Raw genomic sequence first — 18,795 nt, 5'->3', positions numbered from 1 at the left:
GGGAGGGTGACGAGGTCGGGAGGGTGACGAGGTCGGGAGGGTGACGAGGTTGGGAGGGTGACGAGGTCAGGAGGGTGACAAGGTCGGGAGAATGACGAGGTCGGGAGAGTGACGAGGTTGGGAGGTCCCTTTGTGGACACAGGGCCCCACCTTGTCTGATTTAGAGGGAGCCTCTCATTTGTGAAACTACTGTCTCCCCTAGGCCTTCTTCCCAATCTCACAAGCTGTCGAGAAGAGCCATGAAGCCCTAAGCCTCAGCCTCCAGGAAGCTGGGAATAGAGACACATACCTCCACAGTGGCTTGTACACAGACACTTTCACTACGGTGAGACCTGTCTACTAAAGCAACGAACTGGATCAACTCACCAAAATGTATCTTTCGTTACTACAAAAGGCCAGCACCATTGTTTTGCTTATTGGGTTTTGTTGTGGTTAAGACTGGGTCTCTGTATGTAGCCCCAGCTGTCCTTAGAACTTGCTATGTAGGCCAGACTGGCTTTGAACTCAGAGATCTACCTGCCTTGGACTCTCCCTTACCCCCCCACTCCCACCTTTTCTTCCTCCTTTATAAAACAAGGTCTCATATGGGACTGGCTGTTCTGGAATTCACCTGCTGCTCAGGCTGGCCTTGAGGTTACAGTAATTCTTCTGCCTCAGCATCTTAAAGTGCATGCACCACCACATCCATCTAGGGCACCACATTCTGACTAGTATAGAACTTTCTAGAATATGAGCCCCCCCCCCATTTTTGTGGTGCTAGGGATTGGATTTAGGGTTTCATGGATGCTAGACAAATGGACAAACTATTTTCTAATCCTAGAGTATGACTCTTACTCTTTTTTTTTCCTTCTTCAGAAATTAAACATTTGACTCTTTGGGTGTGCATGTGTGTTCCAGGGTCCAGCTTCTGACAGGAAGCCAGCCTCAAATCTCAGCTTTCACTTCACAGACATCTCCAGTTGCCACAGTAACTCAGCTCTCCCTCTGGCCCCGACAACAGACTTCCCGGCTCATCAACACTTTGGGTGGCACGCGGGGCATGGAACCCGGGACTCACACTCATCACATGATCGACCACCGAGCTACACCGCAATCTCAGCTCTACATTTCCGGTGGATCTTAAACCACAGCAGAGACCCTGACCAAAGGTAAAAGGGTCAGGTAGGCAGTGTGTCCCTCTTAGGGCACAGCCCGTGTCCTCTGACTAAGCAAAGACTTGGCTCCAGATGCCAGCCACTCATGACATTTCTTTTTTTAGCATCTGCTACAAGATACACAGCCACAGGAGCGGTGGAGAAATGATCGGATACTGAACGGAGCTGGCCTTGGGGAGGAACCCTTGCCGAACAGCTCTGGGAATCCGTGCTCATGTCTATCCAGGGCTGGACCAGGCATAGCTGTGAACAGCCTCTGTGTCAGCGTGGAGCCTTGGCAGCCTTTGGGGCCTAGGGTAGTGCCACGGCCACAGTGCAGCCAAGGGGCTACAGAGCACCTGCCCTGCGCCAGGCTGTCCTGGTTGCTTTTTCTGCCAACTTGACACAAGCTAGTGTTATCTGGGAAGAACTTCACTTGAGAAAATAACTATCAGACTGGTCTGATGATTGATGTGGAAGGGCCCAGCCAGGCACGGGCAGTGCCATCCCCGGGCAGACATCCTGGATTATATAAGAAAGCAGAATGAGTGAGCCGTGGAAAGCAAGCCAGTGAGCAGGGCTCCTCTGTGGTCATGGTTTCAGGTCCTGCCTCCAGGGTCCAGCACTGGCTCCTCCTGACCGTGGACTGTAACCTGTACACCAAATAAACACCTTTCTCCCCGAGTTGCTTTTCATCATGGGGCTGACCATAGTAACAGAAACCTAACTAACGCACAGGCTTTGCCCCGCGCACCCAGAAGCACGGAGTGTGACAGAGACAGGAGGCGGCAGAGAGAACAGCCCAGGAACACAGCTGTGCAGTGTACCCATTTTCCTTCTCTCTGACAGGGTCTCAGCTTGCCATGGTGGGATTGCTCAAGGAGAACAGAGGCTCAGACCCCTCAGTCTCTAAAGCAGGAACCCAAGTTGCCCTGGACAAGCCAGGGACCACCACCACCCGCCTCCACAGAAGATATTTTACCTGAAGTGGTAGGTGCCTTCTCGCTGCCCAAAGCCACTGCCAGGCACGACACAGATGCCGGTCTCCTCCAGGAGTTTCATGCAGTAAAACATGTCTGGGGCCATCTTATGGGCCTGCGGGAGGAGGACAGAACTTGAGATTCATGTCTGGCTCTACACTAGACCCACACACATTAAAACCAAAACCAGAGCCAGAGCTGGTTTTGGTTCACACCTATAATTCCAGCACTTGAGAATCTTCAACAAGAATGACTTGAATTCAGCGCCAAAGTGAGCTACATAGTGCGGTCCCACCTGGGCAATCAAGACCCCATGAGGTGGCGATCAAAGCCAGATAGAACCAGAATGCGGAATGCCAGGCCCCCTTTTCTGTGCCTGAGCCCTTCCTTCCCCCGGTACTGCCTGCAAAATAAAGCAGGATATCAAGTCACGGTCAAGAAGATGGTTCTGGGGCCCAGACATTCGAGGACACATGGTAAACTGCATCTGTCCAAGAGGCCTACAGAGTTCAGAACCCCTAAGGCCAGCAGCGCTGCTCACCAAAGCAAACGCCAACCATGACCCAGACAGCTCAAGCGAAGCCAGGAAGACAGCCGACCCTTCACTGACCTGAGCCGCCTCCACAGCCTTGGCAGGAATGAGGATCCGGGGAAAAGCATACATAGCTCCTTGTAAGGGGTTGCACTGAATCCCTGGGACTTGGTTAAACAGATCTTCTGTCAGCTTCGCTTTCTCGGCCAGATTACCAAGAACGAATTCTTTTTCCTGACGATGGACAGAAAGCACAAGTATCAATAACCCTAGGTAAGGCTATGGAAGGCTGTACTTTCAACACATAGGTAATAGAACACATTGACAGAAATGAGCTCTGTATGCATAGCACAGTAAATAGGGCAAGGGGAAGGGGTGGATAGGGACAGATAGACAGGGCTTTCTGCAGGGATTTTTTTCTTTCTTTTCTTTCTTTTTTTTATTTTTTTTATTTTTCAAGACAAGGTTTCTCTGTAACTTTGGAACCTGTCCTAGAACTAGCTCTTGTAGACCAGGCTGGCCTCGAACTCACAGAGATCCACCTGCCTCTGCTTCCTGAGTGCTGAGATTAAAGGTGTGCGCTACCATTGCCCGGCTGGGATTTTTTTTCCTTCCTTTCTTTCTTTCTTTCTTTCTTTCTTTCTTTCTTTCTTTCTTTCTTCCTTTCTCTCCTTTTTTTCTTTTTTCTTAAAAGATTTATTTATTTATTATGTATAGTTGTCTGCATGTACACCTGCAGGTCAGAAGAGGGTGCCAGATCTCATTACAGATGGTTGCGTTTCTGGGAATTGAACTCAGGACCTCTGGAAGAGCAGCCAGTGCTCTTAACTGTTGAGTCATCTCTTCAGTTCCCAGGCATTTTTTTTCATTCGTCAATCTAAATGGACCTGGCTCTGGAAGGAATATCCTAGAAACACATCTATGAGAGTCATGGGTCCTCCTGGAGACCAACCCAGTCCCATCATGTCATCCAGGGACTACCCCTTTGCAGTCTCTGTCAGTGTGGTGTACGCGGACACAGACCCAGAGAGAAGAGAGTCAGCAGAGCTGGAAAAGCGTCCACAGCCGGAATAGAATCAATCGAACTTTTGGCAAGTACTATTGTGCCAAAGGTAGGTCCTGAAGATGAGTGGATAAAACAAAAGGGGGCACAGCCATGCAACGACATACGACCCAGTCCTCAACCCCAAAGAGACTTCTGCTCTTCTGAGACACTGCACCAAGTGGAATAAGCCAGGCACAGAGGAGCAAACATTGTATAATTTCACCTCTGCATATACATGTTAAGGGGACTCGTGGAGACCTAGTAGAACGATGGCTTCCAGGAAGCTATGCATTTACTGGATCTGAAATTTCAGCTGGGGATGAAGGAAGAGTTCTTGAGATGGGAGGGAGAGATGTCTGCACACAATCTGAATGTCTTTCCATAATGAAGCTGTTTGTTTAGACGGGGTCTCACTGTGGCTCTGACTGTCCTGGTTTGTCTCATGTATTCCCGGGATGGCAGCGCTCTGACTGTCCTGGAACTCACTATGTAGACCAGGATGGCCTCAAACTCACAGAGGCCCTTCTGCTTCTGTTTCCTGAGTGCTGGGATTAAAGGCATTCACTATAGTAGTCTAGAACCATGTATTTTAAAAGAGCAAAGGTTTAGTTATTTGTATTTTACTGTAAGAAAGAGAAAAGGTGAAGGGGGAAGGGGTGTGTGGTAGTGTATGCCTGGAATCCTAGCCTTTAAGAGGTTGAAGCAGTAGGATCGTGAACTCAAAAACAGGGCTATTAAACCCTCCAATGTGTGTGTGCGTGAGAGAGAGAAAGAGAGAGAGAGAGAGAGAGAGAGAGAGAGAGAGAGAGAGAGAGAGAGATGAATTTATACAGTCTGGGAACTGACTTTTAGACTGTACAATCTAAAATGGTTTTATTGTTGCTTTTTAAACCGATACTCTGTGCCTATCTACTTCCCCTTCTTTTCAGGTTAGTAACAAAAATGTTTGCCAGACAGGGGGCTCTCCTGGGATCCTCCCCACTTACAATACACACAGGCGAGAAAGAAGAGAACATTCTTCCCACTTCTAAACACACTCCGTTGCACTTTTGGACTTAACTCATGAGAGTGGTTCAGCCACCACGAGACATCATGGGTGACCCCTGAAGGATGAACACGGACGGACACCCACAGACACACCATCAAATGTAGCTGGTCAGGAACCGTGACCCTGACAACAGCAGTGACGCAGCTGGGTCACGCGGACTCACCCTGATGAACTGTTCGAAGGACTCCTCGCCTGGGACAGGGGGATTCACGACGATGTCCATGGCTGCTTGTCCAGACACGGGCGGGCAGAGGCGAACCGACAGTAGCTTTACCAGCTGCCCTTTGATCTCAGGGTGCAAATTAATCACCTCCATGTAGCCCCCTCGGTAGCCGCACCTGCAGAATCGGCGAGAGGGAGCACCAGTTACAGGAAGGCAGACTCTGTACCGCCACACCCTGAGTACCAGGCAGGCGGCTGTGGCTGAGCTCTTGCCAGGGGTAGGGAAACAGGTATTGGGATGAGGTCACTTTCCTACAAAGAAAAGCTAGTGCTCGCCTTCCTTTCTTCCCTTCCTGTTTCCGGGGAGCCGGAGACAGAGACTACAGACAGCCCTCACCCTAAAGATGGAGACCACGTGTTGAGGAAGCAGACTCGCAAGCCACAGTCCTCGAATGACCCCGAGGAGCACAGCCTTGTTTTCCTTGATTCTTTGAAGCATTATGATGTGGGAGTGTCATATATCAATCTGTTGATTTCATTGGTTAAGTAATAAACAAGCTGCTTGGGCTCATAGCTTAGAACATAGGTGGGTGGAGTAAACAGAACAGAATGCTGGGAGGAAGAGGAAGTGAGCTCAGACTCGACAGCTCTCCTCTTGGGGGCAGACGCCTCAGAGAGACACCATGCTCCCCGCTCCCGGGAAGATGAACGTGATGAAGCTCCGACCCAGGATGGACGTAGGCTAGAACACTCCCGGTAAGACCGGTGCTCACTAAGACCGGTGCTCACAGATTATTAGAGATGGGTTGATCGGGATATCAGAATTAGCCAGTAAGGGCTAGAGCTAAAGGGCCAGGCAGTGTTTAAATGAATACAGTTTGTGTGTTGTTATTTCGGGGCATAAGCTAGCCAGGTGACCAGGGTGCTAGGGACGCAGCCCCACCGCTCCTATTACTATAGCATTATGTCAAAAATAGATAGATTTTCACCCTTTTGGAGCCTCTATACTTTAGGGCCATTTTGTTATAGCTGCTTGCCCTGAAACCTAATCCACATACTAGTCTACATCAAATTAAGTCAAGAACAATCTAAGGAGACGGTTCCCTTGACCTAGGCAAAATATTCCTTCAGACTTCATATGCCATTCCCTCTGCCCAGGACGTTCTTCCTCCAAATGTCTCCCTTCCTGCAACTCCAGTCCCAGCTTCCGGCATGTCTACCTCCTCTGGGACCTCAGCTCTCCACCTGCCACATGACCTTCCTCTTTGCTCTTCACTCCTCAATAACATATTGGCCATGTATGTTACATGTATGTTACAGTGCTACAAACTCAGGGTGCTCGGTGAATCCTAGTCAAATAAACAAAGATGGACCCCAGACTGGTCCTTCAGCCTTACAATCCTACGCTAAGGCAGCCTTGGACGCGGAGCTTGGTACCTGTCCACCCAGCCCCTCTCTTCATGGGCCCTCAGACTTCAGTCAGGGTCAGAGCAGAAGATCCCAGGCTCAGAGCTGCTATGGGAAACTGTATTCATTTCTGTCCCTTACCCAGAGTCTGGTCTGAGCACGGCTGCAGGTCACTTGAGCCCCTGCTCTTACACCACTAGATCTGCCAGGGGGGTGCGGCCTGTCCGTCTCCTGACTCTCAGAGCTGCAGCCAAGGATAGGGGCTGCTTTCCAACCCGTGGGCCACAGGGTCAGGCAGAAAGGAGGGAGCAGAGCGGGGACAACAGGCCCGCCAGCGGCGGCAGAGGAGGGGAGGCCAACATACTCGCCCATGTAGCCCTTGGAGGTGGAGTAGAAGGACGCGAGCTCCACGTTGCTGGAGTACTCGTGCCCCATCTGGTAAAGCACTTTCTTAAAGGAGTGGAAGCGGCAGTCGGAAGAGTACACGTTGTCCTGGTAGACCTGCAGTGGGAACACGACAGGGCAGTGAGTTCTCCTGGAAGGCCTGGACAAACACAGGCTGTGGCCAAGAGCAGCCAAGGGTCCACACCCAAGAGGGGTGCACAGGCACCGCGTGAACCTGTCGGTCAGAGGTAGGTCACAAAGTCCAGCCTTGAACAAACCAACAAGCCCAGCTTCCAAGGCTAATTCCACAGATAAGCCAGAATGTACCTGAAGGAACCTTCCAGACCAAGCAAGGGAAAAGCCTCAGACTGGATGCTTCCCTGACATTCCTTACGCTTCCCATACCCAATCTCCAGCCTGCCTGTTTGACACATCGGGAGTGATGGCACCGGGTACCCCCAGCCTCCCACACAGACTCTTCTTCTAAAGCACTGTTCACTTGTCTAGTGACGCAAAGTGCCAGCCATCTCCCGTCCTCCGCTTTCTCTGTTTTAGGGGTACACTCCGTCAGGTGTGCTTTATGCCACTTACCAGGTTTGGAACCATTTGTCTTCGCCTCTGCTCTTTCTGCCAGAGCAGGGCCCACGCGCTTCGTTCTCCCCTGTGTCTAGATCTGGCACTCAAGGCCTACAAGTACCACCCTGCCGGTTCCATAGCCAGGGAAACTGGCTTTCGGGACCAGTGGGAAAATCAGGCAAGCTTCCACCTCAACGGCTGAGGACCAACCCTCCTCCCAGACCAGTGGGATGGTTAGTACATTGTCCTAATCCCGAGGTCTCTCTGTTGCCTTTTCTTTTCCTTTTAGAAATTAAGGCTTTTAGGTCTGTGGTTAATTACGACTATTTAAATGTGGTAACATTGCGGGGTGCTCAAGGAGGAGAGAAAATAGTAGCTCGAAACTACGGCTAGCCAGAAAACATGCACCAACAAAGATAAACTGACAACGGAACACGGTGGGTCCTCGGTTTCCTTCTTCCCGAGCGGACAAAGCATGACTGGGGTTTAAGAAATTACAGTTACAGACCCGAGGTCCTCACAGGCTCGCCGGCGGTTGGAGAGTAAACGAGACAGAAGGTGAGAACTACCAAGAGAGCTCAGAACTGTACACTGGGCCGGGAGGTGGTGGCGCACGCCTTTAATCCCAGCACTCGGGAGGCAGAGGCAGGCGGATCTCTGTGAGTTCGAGACCAGCCTGGTCTACAGAGCTAGTTCCAGGACAGGCTCCAAAACCACAGAGAAACCTTGTCTTGAAAAACCAAAAAAAAAAAAAAAAAAGAACTGTACACTGGGAGTGGCATCGGCCATCTCTGCCGCAGGGCAGCTACAGCCGGCTCTTAGGTACGAGCCCAGGGAGTTCCCTCCGGGAAGGTCCTCCCTGGCTTTCCGGGTGGACGTTGGGGAAGAACAGGGCAGACATCCTGCACCTTGCCTAGGTATGGCCAATCTGCATATTACAACCCCAGGCAACAGTGATTGCTTTAATAATCGTAGCTCAAGTTGAATCAATCAGGCGTAAACTTACTGGAACCACAAGGATCAAAGCTAGACTGGAAAGATATGGGGCTGACACACAGAGATGAAAGAAGGATTCGGAAGACATAATTTGAGTCCAGGGTCTAGCCTGTGACCTGTGACCCCATCATCATCATCATCATCATCATCATTATCATCATCATTCTCCAAGTTGAAAGCAACTTTAAAGCTGACAACTTTAAAGCTCTCAGCACTGGGAGACTGAAGCACCAGGGTTGCTGTGAGTTTAAAGCCAGCCTGGGCTACACAGTGAGTTCTAGGGTAGCCTGGGTTACATAGCAGAGTCTCAGTCTCCCTCTCCCTATCTCCGTATACATGGAGAATGTGTGTGTGTGTGTGTGTGTGTGTGTGTGTGTGTGTGTGTGTGTGTACACTATAGCTAGAGTCCAAGTCAACAGAGAGATAATTCGTTGTCCAAATTCATAGATTAAGAATGTACATCCTCATCTTTGCTTGCCAGAATCATTCTGCCTAGAAACTTCTCTCTGGCTATAGAATGATCAGATCTGAATCCCTCCCCTAGCAGCGCAGGCTCGCCCCCTCCCTCTCTGAGCTTGCCCGCCATCTCTGGGACTGCTCTTACCTCATCAGCCAGTAGGAAAAGCTTCTCTTCCCAGGCAAAGTGAATCACATCTTCTATGCACTTTCTGCTTTGTACCTGGCCTACAAAATCCCCAAAAAAACCAAAATGTAGGTTGTATTGCTACTGAAGTTGGCCCCAAGTAATACTCCCACCCAAATCACGTGGGTGTCCTAAATTCCCTGGAGATCCCAGGAGCAGTGAAACCAAGCCCCGGTCATGCCTATGGGCTCCACTCCTGCCTAGTTTAATGAAGTCAGGCACGGGCAAGGAAAAGTATTCCACACCTAGCTTTTTGGTTAGTCTTACGACTGGGGTGTGCACATGTGTTTGTCTTTTCTGGAGGACAGAAAGGCACGAACCTGTCACGGTGAGCAGGAAAATAAAACAAAGGCGTTAACTTCATTAGCTCCCCACGACTCCTCTACTACGCACCAGCAGCAAGCAATGCAGAAAACTGCACTGGTTGATATGGTAACTGAGCTGGAGTTACTGAAGAACTGTGGGTGTCTTCCCAGAAAGGCAGGTGCACACGCCCACAAGGAAGCGACAGGCTCATCCCAGCTCATCATCTACCCTCAGAGCTGGCAACTGTTCAAAGCGGTACTTGCAGAATACCAAATGAACGAGCCAGGCTGGTGTCCCCTGCCAAAGGCTACTGCAGAGAACTGGCCCCACTGGGGACCCTGAGAGAGCACACTGCGATTCTCCTTGGCCTCCTTCAGGACGTGCCTCAACACCGGCAGGGAAGACACCCACCACGCATGTCAGAGAACGGGTGCAAACGGCAGGATGGCTAAGTCAGCAGCCTACGGGCACACCACCAGAGCAGAGGGCAAAGGGGAAGAGGATGGAGGTGGAGCTTTCCCCTGTAGTTTCTCCTCATTTTGAGTGGGACACCAGGGATTTCCGGTGTGCTCAATCGGGCTGATTGTATGTACAGCAAATCTATGCTGTGTGACGCATATATGCACAAACATAAACATATATGCATGTATTATTCCTGCATGTATAGACACCCTAAATCAGAAAAGCATGTAGACTATTACCTTTTGACTAAAAAGAAAAAAATGTCTATATACCTATCTATGGAATGATATGAGAATATCTATAAAAACAGAAATGTATCTTATAATGATTCAGCCAGGATTTCTACCTTCCACTACTTAAGCAATAAGCCAGTTTCTTTAGTAAGGGACTGACTTTTCTTTGGCCATCGAGTGCCAACCAGGCTTCCTAAGCAGGGAACTCAGGGCTCTGGGACTCCAGCAGAGTGCCAGGCCCTGGTTTCTATACGGAACCAGCATTACTCTCGCAGACAGGGGCTGACCTCTTTGTGGGTAGAGCCTACTGACAAACCTTCTGTGGGTCTTGTGATCTCCTACCCTCATCCTAAAGGAATGCAAGCAGAGATGTGAGCATCAGAATGTGCAAACACGTGTCCACAGAATGCTAAGGGGAACACAAAGAGAAACTGAAGGATCAGAGCCTTGAAATGGGCTCAGCCTGGTGGCGGAAAGGAGATTGAAGGGATGCAAAGATTCCACTGATATACATGATGCACACTTGAAGAAACTGGCTTATGTTTACCGGGGCCCAGAATCCAGCAATCACTAGGACACAGCCATGAAGACACTGAAGAGACAAACATGAAAAGTTATGGAGAATAATTTACGTGGTTTTATAGGGGCTATGTTATGCCCAGCTGGGGGAGACATAAGACTCAACTTTGCTTACAGGTCCAAAAAGCCGGCCCCTAAGAGCAGCACACCAGAAGATGGGCCTAAGCAATTCCCTACAAACGGATAAGAACATCTGTGATTACCTCCTCCCTCCTGCAGCATACCACAGCTGCCTTGTGAAGACCGCATAGCAGGAGATAAAAGGTCCTGGCCTAGATACACACTTCTAATCCAAGCACTGTATGCTGAAGCAGGAGAGATACAAGTTCAAGGCCAGTCCAAGAAGGACTTCTGAGTGAATAAAGGAAAGATCTGTGTTATCAAAGTCCTAGTGATTTGACTGGTTCAGAGATGGGCCAGTAAGTACCCTAGGACTCTCAGTGAAATCACAGGGAAAGATGGACTCCAAGGTTTCACCTGATGAGCAAGGGATGGAGCTGCTGAAGGCCCCCCAAGGACAGATTCTAAGAAGGAATCCGACTCAGAGGACAGCAGAGCAGAGATGTGAACTGAGGTACTTCCCACACGAAAGCTGATTCAGATGACCGTTTTATGACGAGACGTCAGGTTCCACCATACGGCCTTTCAGTTTTGAGGCAGGTTTCTCTCTTGAAACCCAAAGCACCCTGGCTATGTTGACATCTTTAGCTGAGCTGGTTATGGTATGTAGTTGGGAAGTTTCCTTTTCCTGCCAACCCTCCCCTAGCAGCGGACTGATTTCCAAACATTAAGGCCTCAGAGAAGAAGGGCGGATGGTGTTTACTCATAAATCACTCTTCATAAGGGTTATAAAGCCGGGAGGTGGTGGCGTATTAACCCAGCACTCGGAAGGCAGAGGCAGGCGGATCTCTGTGAGTTTGAGGCCAGCCTGGTCTACAAGAGCTAGTTCCAGGACAGCCAAGACTACATAGAGAGACCCTACCTCAAACAAAACAGAGAGAGAGAGAGAGAGAGAGAATGATTACATATAATAATACACATTCACAGAGTCCCTTTACTCACAACAGGCAAGTCTTTGGTGGAGGTATGTCCTCCCAGGCAGGGAGGTAAAAAGATTTACAGGGTAGAAAATCCTGACTCAGAAGACATGCGCGTGGCTTATGCCTGTAATCTCAGCACTCGGAGGCGGAGGAGTAGGGCTGCTGTGACTCTGAGGTCTGCCTGGATGACACAGCCAGTACAGGCCAGATAGGAATTCACTGTCTCCAAAGAAACAGACAGGAACTGACTCAAGAGCCGACTCAGCATACAAGTGCTGCCGGACTTGCCGTTCCAAGTTCGGCCCTGGGATCAGCACAAGTGTCATCTTGGACTGGGTGGACCTGCCAGTTCTCCAGCCCTACCCCAGTCATTAAAATACGGGTGAGCGGAGTCCACCTTCTGTACTTTAACGAGCTCAAAGTTTAGGAGCCGGTGTCCTAAAGAAGCAGGTCTCAGGATTAAGAACACTGATGTCTGGACTGACCTGGGAGGTTTTCCAAGCTCGCTTTGTGATACTGATCTACAGCCTGATTGAGAACAGAGTCCCGTGTCTTTTCCCTGTACTGCATCATGGGTAGACTAGACTCTTTATCCCTGCTACAAGGCACTGGAGCACGCACACCAGTGTTTGCACCAGATGCACCTTGGCTGCATTTAGGAATTAAAGTGGTTGTTTTCAGCTTATTGAAGCATCAGCTCACGTTTCGGAGAAGCAGATTCCACAACCAATTCTGATGTATTTTGGCCCCACTCCAACTTAGCTCAACAAAGAAAGAGAAGGGAGTTCCTGTTCTCTCATCCAAATAACCCTGGAGCCACAGGAACCAGCAGCTTGGGGGTCAAAACAGGCAGGACTGGATACTTTTTTTTCTAAGAAAAACATGCAAAATTTGGGGCATTTTTTTCAACTTCTAGAAAGAGGCTTTTTTGTTTGTTTGTTTGCTTGTTTTTAATATGGCATTTTCTTCTCAAAGGAACAACCAAACTCCACACACCAGCATTCTGAAACCCAGTGAGAAAAACAAGAGGAAGTAAATGTGCTGTGCCCCGGGCTGGAGGGTGACGTTTGTGTGCAGAATCTTGAGGAGATGAGACTTTACAAATGGAGGTAGACTATGAAAAAGAGCAGGTCCTGTTGGTAACACAACCCTCAAAAACAAAAACAAAAAACAAAAAAAAAAGAAAAGAAAGAAAGAACAAAAGAAAGAAAGAAAGAAAGAAAGAAAGAAAGAAAGAAAGAAAGAAAGAAAGAAAGAAAGAAAGAAAGAAAGAAAGAGAAAAAAAGCAAAAGGCTGCCTGCTTCTCATCTCCTGAGGTGGCCTGAAGCGAGCTCTATAGCTGTTAGCAAATGTGAAACGAATCAGGAAACTGGCACAGAGAGGGCCTGCGTCCTTCAGTTCTTTAGTGGCCAAGCGTCCACACACCAGCCCCTCCGAGCCCCTGAGAAAGCGGTAAGAGAGTGACGCGCAGACCTGTGGGGTTCCCGGGGTTGATAATGCAGAGAACTTTGGGGTCACAGTGGTCCTTGGCTTGCCGCACCGCCCGCCGGAGCTCGTCCACATTCAAGGCCCAGCAGTTGTCCTCGTCTAGGTAGTAGTTCACCTGGATGGCATCCAGCTCGGAGATGACCGCGGAGTAGAGGGGGTACTGGGGGATGGGGATCATCACGCCTGTCCGGGACTTGCCGCCCCCAGAGACCAGGAGCTTCAGGATCGTCTGCAACAAAAGGTAACATCTACAGGGCCCTTGCTGCTTCTCATCCTTCCAGAGGCAACGAGCAGACAAGCCTGAGGCGGCCCAGCCCCAGCTCTCTCTCCACCAGGGGCCCTGCTGCCTGCTTCCGTTTCCTTAGCTGGAACATGAGAGCTGAAGTAGACAGTACAAAACACATGTGTTGGGGCTGGAGAGATGGCTCAGAGGTTAAGAGCGTTGTCTGCTTTTCCAAAGGTCCTGAGTTCAATTCCCAGCAACCACATGGTGGCTCACAACCATCTGTAATGGGGTCTGGTGCCCTCTTCTGGCCTACAGGCATACACACAGACAGAATATTGTATACATGATACGTAAATAAAGAAATATTTAAAAAAACCACATGTGTTAAAGCTCTTGACTTATATATGGCATGTAGTAGAGGACTGGCCACTTGACAGGTGTGGAGCAACATATGTTCAATAACAGCAGTGGCTGAGGCATGACCATGAGGCCAGCCTGGGCTACATTGTGAGATCCTGTCTCCAAAAGCCCAACCAACCAAACAATCTCTTTCTAAAACACAGTATCCCAGATGGTCCTGCCCTAGAGTTATTCTGACCTCACCCTGATAATCTCATTTAAACTCTACGTTATCAATAACCATCAGTTGCCCACAACGGCTGGACGGACTTCTAAAGAGAAGACTGTTGAAATGGCACCACCAGCAAGCAGGTTCAATTCTTTGCTGCGAGAATCCCACCAGAATGGGAAACATGACATCTCACTCTCTCTGGGCCTACTTCCTCAGGGGCTCCAGGAGGTAGGAGATCAACTTATCTATTTGAAAGGCTTTGGGAAACAAGCACTCAACATCAAAACAAGAATCTGTGAGCTCAGGAGACAAAGGCCCCCAGTAAGTCAGAAAGGATAATAACAGCTGCTCACGTGGGAAGAATACACTGGCTAAGGCACTTAGCACAGAACCGGAGCCAGAGAGAAACACACCAAAGGTGAATGGAGGACCAAGGTGTGTGCAGCTAAGTGGCCCAGCACTCGCCTAGTATACCGAGGGCCAGGTTTGACCCTCAGCACTAAAGAGGAAACAAAACAAGCTGACAAAGCCCAGGAGGCCACGAGCCCTTTCCCCAAGCCTAGAATTTCAGACTTCAGCCACGTAACCACGGATTCCAGTCTGCCCACCCTCATGCCATTGTTGACTCTTCAGCCGTGTAACCACAGATTCCAGTCCACATGCCCGTGCCCTCCTGACTGCCTCCCAGTCTGAGCCAGCTCTTCTCTCTCCTCCTACGTGCTTCCTCACTTCCTGTTACTTGGCTCTTCCTGGCAAGGCCCACGTTGAACTGAATGCTGACTGAGTCGTGGGGCCTCCCTCCCTTTACTGAGGTGGCAATGGTTCCCTAGCCTTCTTAGGCTGACCTGAATCCCTAGCACGGTCTCTAGGATCCACAGAACTAGCCTTACTTGCTTCCCTGATCCTGTTTCTGGTCACTATCCTTCACTGTGTGAGCTCACCCACCTTGAGTTCATCTCCACAACACTAAGCCTCTTTCCGGACCAAGTTCTTTTCATACACCGATCTTCAGCTAAGAAAACTCTCCCTCTCCCACCTTCCCCAGCCCATTCCTGCATCGTTTAGTCTTCTTCAGCGGAGCCTTCTACAGTTCCTGCTGCGGCCATGGCAGCACTTGGTCTAACAGTTCCTGCTGCGGCCATGGCAGCACTTGGTCTAACAGTTCCTGCTGCGGCCATGGCAGCACTTGGTCTAACAGAAACTGAGAACTCATGAGGTGACCTTTACGTATGCGGTGTCAATGCTAGACTGTCATTAACCCTGGCGTGTAGGCCAAGGCCAAGTAGTGAACCTAAGGTCTCCCCAGCACCCAGCACAACGCCCAGCAGAGGAGGACAATGGAGGCCAAGGGGCACCCTCACACCCTACAGCTCCCCACCAGTTGGGCCTGCTGGTGGATCGATCCTCTGGAAGAAAACCGAAGCTGTGGTGGTATCCAGGGTCATGAGACTATCAGGGACTAGAAGTTACTGGGACAGGGATACCAGAGGACGACTCACTCTGCCCACCGAGCCTGTCTCCTGGCCAGTTAGTTCAAACCCCCGGTCCTAACTTGTTCATCTCGCGAATGAACACCGGGCTAAGAATGGGCCATCTCTGTACATACAGAAATACCGTCGCTAGCTCCAGTGGTCAGGTAGATGTTGTCCGGGTCGGCAGGCACACCGTCTCTCCTGGTGATAAAGGCTGCCACATCTTCACGGATGCAGTTAACACCCTGGCTGGCACTGTAGGATCCTGTGAAACAGCAAGCGAGATAATTAGAGGTAAGATGTCTAGTGCAACGAAATGAGTGTGGTACCCGTATAATTAGCTGGGGGTAAAGATGGCTGCGGACACCAAAGTAGGGCCTCTTTCCCACGGCTCCGGGCTCTGGAACTACAGCAAGCTGCTTACCTACTCATTTGGGCTCTTCTACCCAGTGTTTACTGAGCATCTATTACGCAGTAAGCCCTGGCTTCTACTATGCCGGCAGTGCCCCTACCCGTGATACAGACATGCTTTATGACACAGTACCCATTAGATCTGGGGTTTCTATGCTTTAGTTAGGTGCTTACTCATGGGTCTACAGAACTTGAGAGAATGGGTTGATACTAGTCCTCCAAAGTAGCTCAGGGCTCTAAGCTCTGGAGACTGACCCTAGAGTATCTAGCCACCACTGGCCCCTCAGCTTAGAAGTCACTTCCCTGAGTGCTCATCCCATGTTCCAGTTTACAAACTGGCACACACCACCATTGCCAGATTGCCTCGCCACCCTGAATAACCCGGTCCCTTCCACTGGGTCACACCGTGCTGCACCCCAAGGTCTTTACCCACAGGCTCCCTCTGTCTGCCATGCACCTGCAACCTCTCTTTTGCTCATCCTCTTCTTGAGCTCACGTGCCAACCTGTCCCCTTTTGTTCTTCCTGTTTTTCTGAGGCAGGGTCTCTACACGTAGCCTAAGCTGGCCTGAAAGTCACTGTCCTCAAACTTACAGAGATCTGCCTGCCTCTGCCTCCCGAGTGTTGAGATTAAAGGTGTGTGCACTATCACATCAAGCTCCAATTTGCCTTCTTAAACTTTCCCTCTACATTCGGACCCCTTGATGTAATCCTGTAGCTTTCTGTCCCTTATCCAATGAGTCATGAAGGCTGGGAATAACACATACATATAAAATTCATAGTAATTATTTTCTTAAGAATTGCATGAATGTGTATGTATCTATGTACGTGAGTACAGGCGCCTGCAGAAGCCATAAGGACACCCCACCCCCTACCCCTGGAGCAAGAGTTAAAGGCAGTTGTGAGCAGCCTAACATGGGTGTTGGGAACTGAGCCCTAGTCCTCTGCAAAAGCAGTACAGATGGCTAAGCCGTCTCTCCAGCCCCGGACTATTGTTAGTGTTTGCTTCTCTCAAAAGTGTTAATACACTCCACGAGCACACAAACTATTCACCTCAATGGCTGGCGTCCCTCAGTGTGAGGGATAGCAGCTGGGACATGCTATGTGCCCAGAGTCAGGTCAGACAATGCTCACAGCTCCCACTGCCTCTGGATATTTAGATATTAAATATTTATTTAATATTAAAGCCAGGACACAACCTAAGGGCTGAACTGCTTGTCAGATGGACAAAAAAGAAAGCACTAGTAAAAAACACACTTGCATTTTTTTTTTTTTAAGGACAGGGTCTCCATGTAGCTCTAGCTGGCCTCCAGTTTATAAGATCTGTCTATCTCACACACCTTTGATCCCAGCACTTGGGAAGCAGAGGCGGGCAGATCTCTGTGAGTTCAAGGCCAACCTGGTCTACAAGAGCTAGTTCCAGGACAGCTAGGACTGTTACACCAAGAAACCCTGTCTCAAAAACAAAACAAAACAAAAAAACCTGCCTACCTCTGCTTCATGACTACTGGGGTTAAAGGGCATGTCACCACACCCTGCCAAGTAAAACACGATTTTAAGAGTCATGAGAAAAGCATGGCTGAACTCTAAGGCTTCACACATGGGGCCTTGCAGAGGACCCAGGTTCAATGCTCAGCACCCACGTGGTGGTTCACTGCTGCTTGGAACTGCGGTTCCAGGGGAGTCAACCCCTCTTCTGGCCCACGGCAATGCACACACCTGGGGCACATACAGAGAAGCAGGCATAAACATACGCATACATTAAAACAGATAAAAATGGACTGGGGAGATGGTTTAGTGGCCGAGGACACTGACTGCTCTTCCAGGGGACCTGGCTTCAACTCTCCACATCCACAGTGACTCACAACCATCTCGAATTTCAAGTTCCAGGAGATCCAATGCCCTCTCCTCACCTCCAGACACAAGGCTTACAAATGGTGCACAGACATACATGCAGACAAAAATGCCCATAGACATAAAATAAAAATGTTTAAAATTAAAACCCTTCATATGTATATTCAGCAATTGGTACTCTGGTCAGCATGTTCCTAGAAAACACGGACACATTCTACTTCCTTTTAATTCTATGGCGGGAAAACAGTTTGGGCTGCCGAAGGCTCTGCTCTCACTGGCCGCTCAATATCACCGTTAGAATGAGCACACTAACTCCTCCTTACAGCGGGCAGAGCCTGGCTGTGTCTCGACATCTACCAGGAGGCTCTAGCCAACACATCAGCCTTTCTCACAAGTCCAGGAGGAGAAGACAAAATAGTTCCTACTCTAAAGATGAGAAGGAAAGGCTCAGAATGTGTTTCCCTCATCTGTATTCACGAGCTCCTGAGACAGAGTCCAGTGTAAGCCACAAAGCCCTTCTGGTCTACTGGTTTCCTCAGATAACACCCCAAGGCAGCCCTTCCACAGACACAGCCTCTTACTACCCCCGAGCTTAGCTGACAAAGAGGAACAAAAGTCAGCAAATGAGGGTTAGTGGGTGGAACCAAGGTGCACTCCCTATCCCCTCACATTAGACACGCACAAAGCAAACTCCCCTCCTCTTCGCCTGCCTCTCCTGCGGAACTTCTGGAGACCTCAGGGCCACAGGGTTTTGAGAAATATGTTTGTCCTCCGTGCTGGGAGGAGGGTAAAGGAAAAGCAATTCCTCTGCACCAGAAGATTTAGCCCCCAGGCTGGCAGGCAGGGAAGCAGGGGCACTGGCCTCTTCCTAAGACAGATACCACAGCACCCATACCAAGGGTGTTGACAGGGTCACCATGGCCAGCAGGTACGCACAGAGCCCACAGGAGACAAAGCACAAAAGGAGAGAGGGGGGCAGGAACCAAGGGGCGGTTTAGCTGTTCTCTGACCTGATTGAGCAATTTAGAAAAATATCTGTTTCACTCTTGGCTCTAGGTCTCAGAACATTAGGGTGCACATTCTAAGAAAGCTTTAAGAACAACCGTTTTGCTGAGAGGTGGTGGTGCACGCCTTTAATCCCAGCACTCAGGAGGCGGAGGCAGGTGGATTTCTGTGAGTTTGAGGCCAGCCTGGTCTACAAGAGCTAGTTCCAGGACAGGCTCCAAAGCTACAGTGAAACCTTGTCTCA

The 18,795-nt window shown here is 49.8% G+C and overlaps 1 protein-coding gene across 2 annotated transcripts in view; it reads right to left on the bottom strand.

Moving 5' to 3' along the window:
• Positions 1-18,795, bottom strand: part of Gpt2 (glutamic--pyruvic transaminase 2) — a 34,597-nt gene that overhangs the window by 2,762 nt on the left and 13,040 nt on the right. For both annotated transcript variants that reach the window (XM_013353728.2, XM_005367014.3), the window contains 7 exons: positions 15,418-15,548; positions 13,000-13,243; positions 8,868-8,947; positions 6,672-6,808; positions 4,902-5,076; positions 2,724-2,879; positions 2,116-2,228 (listed from right to left, as the gene is read on the bottom strand). In XM_013353728.2, coding sequence (XP_013209182.1) covers positions 2,116-2,228; positions 2,724-2,879; positions 4,902-5,076; positions 6,672-6,808; positions 8,868-8,947; positions 13,000-13,243; positions 15,418-15,548 — 1,036 coding nt within the window. The remainder of the gene's footprint in view (positions 1-2,115; positions 2,229-2,723; positions 2,880-4,901; positions 5,077-6,671; positions 6,809-8,867; positions 8,948-12,999; positions 13,244-15,417; positions 15,549-18,795) is intronic.

This window comes from Microtus ochrogaster, unplaced genomic scaffold, assembly GCF_000317375.1.
Source record: "Microtus ochrogaster isolate Prairie Vole_2 unplaced genomic scaffold, MicOch1.0 UNK15, whole genome shotgun sequence".
Classification (NCBI taxonomy): Eukaryota; Metazoa; Chordata; class Mammalia; order Rodentia; family Cricetidae; genus Microtus; species Microtus ochrogaster.
Note: the sequence above shows the minus strand (reverse complement) of the source record. Positions and strands in the feature narration are given on the sequence as shown.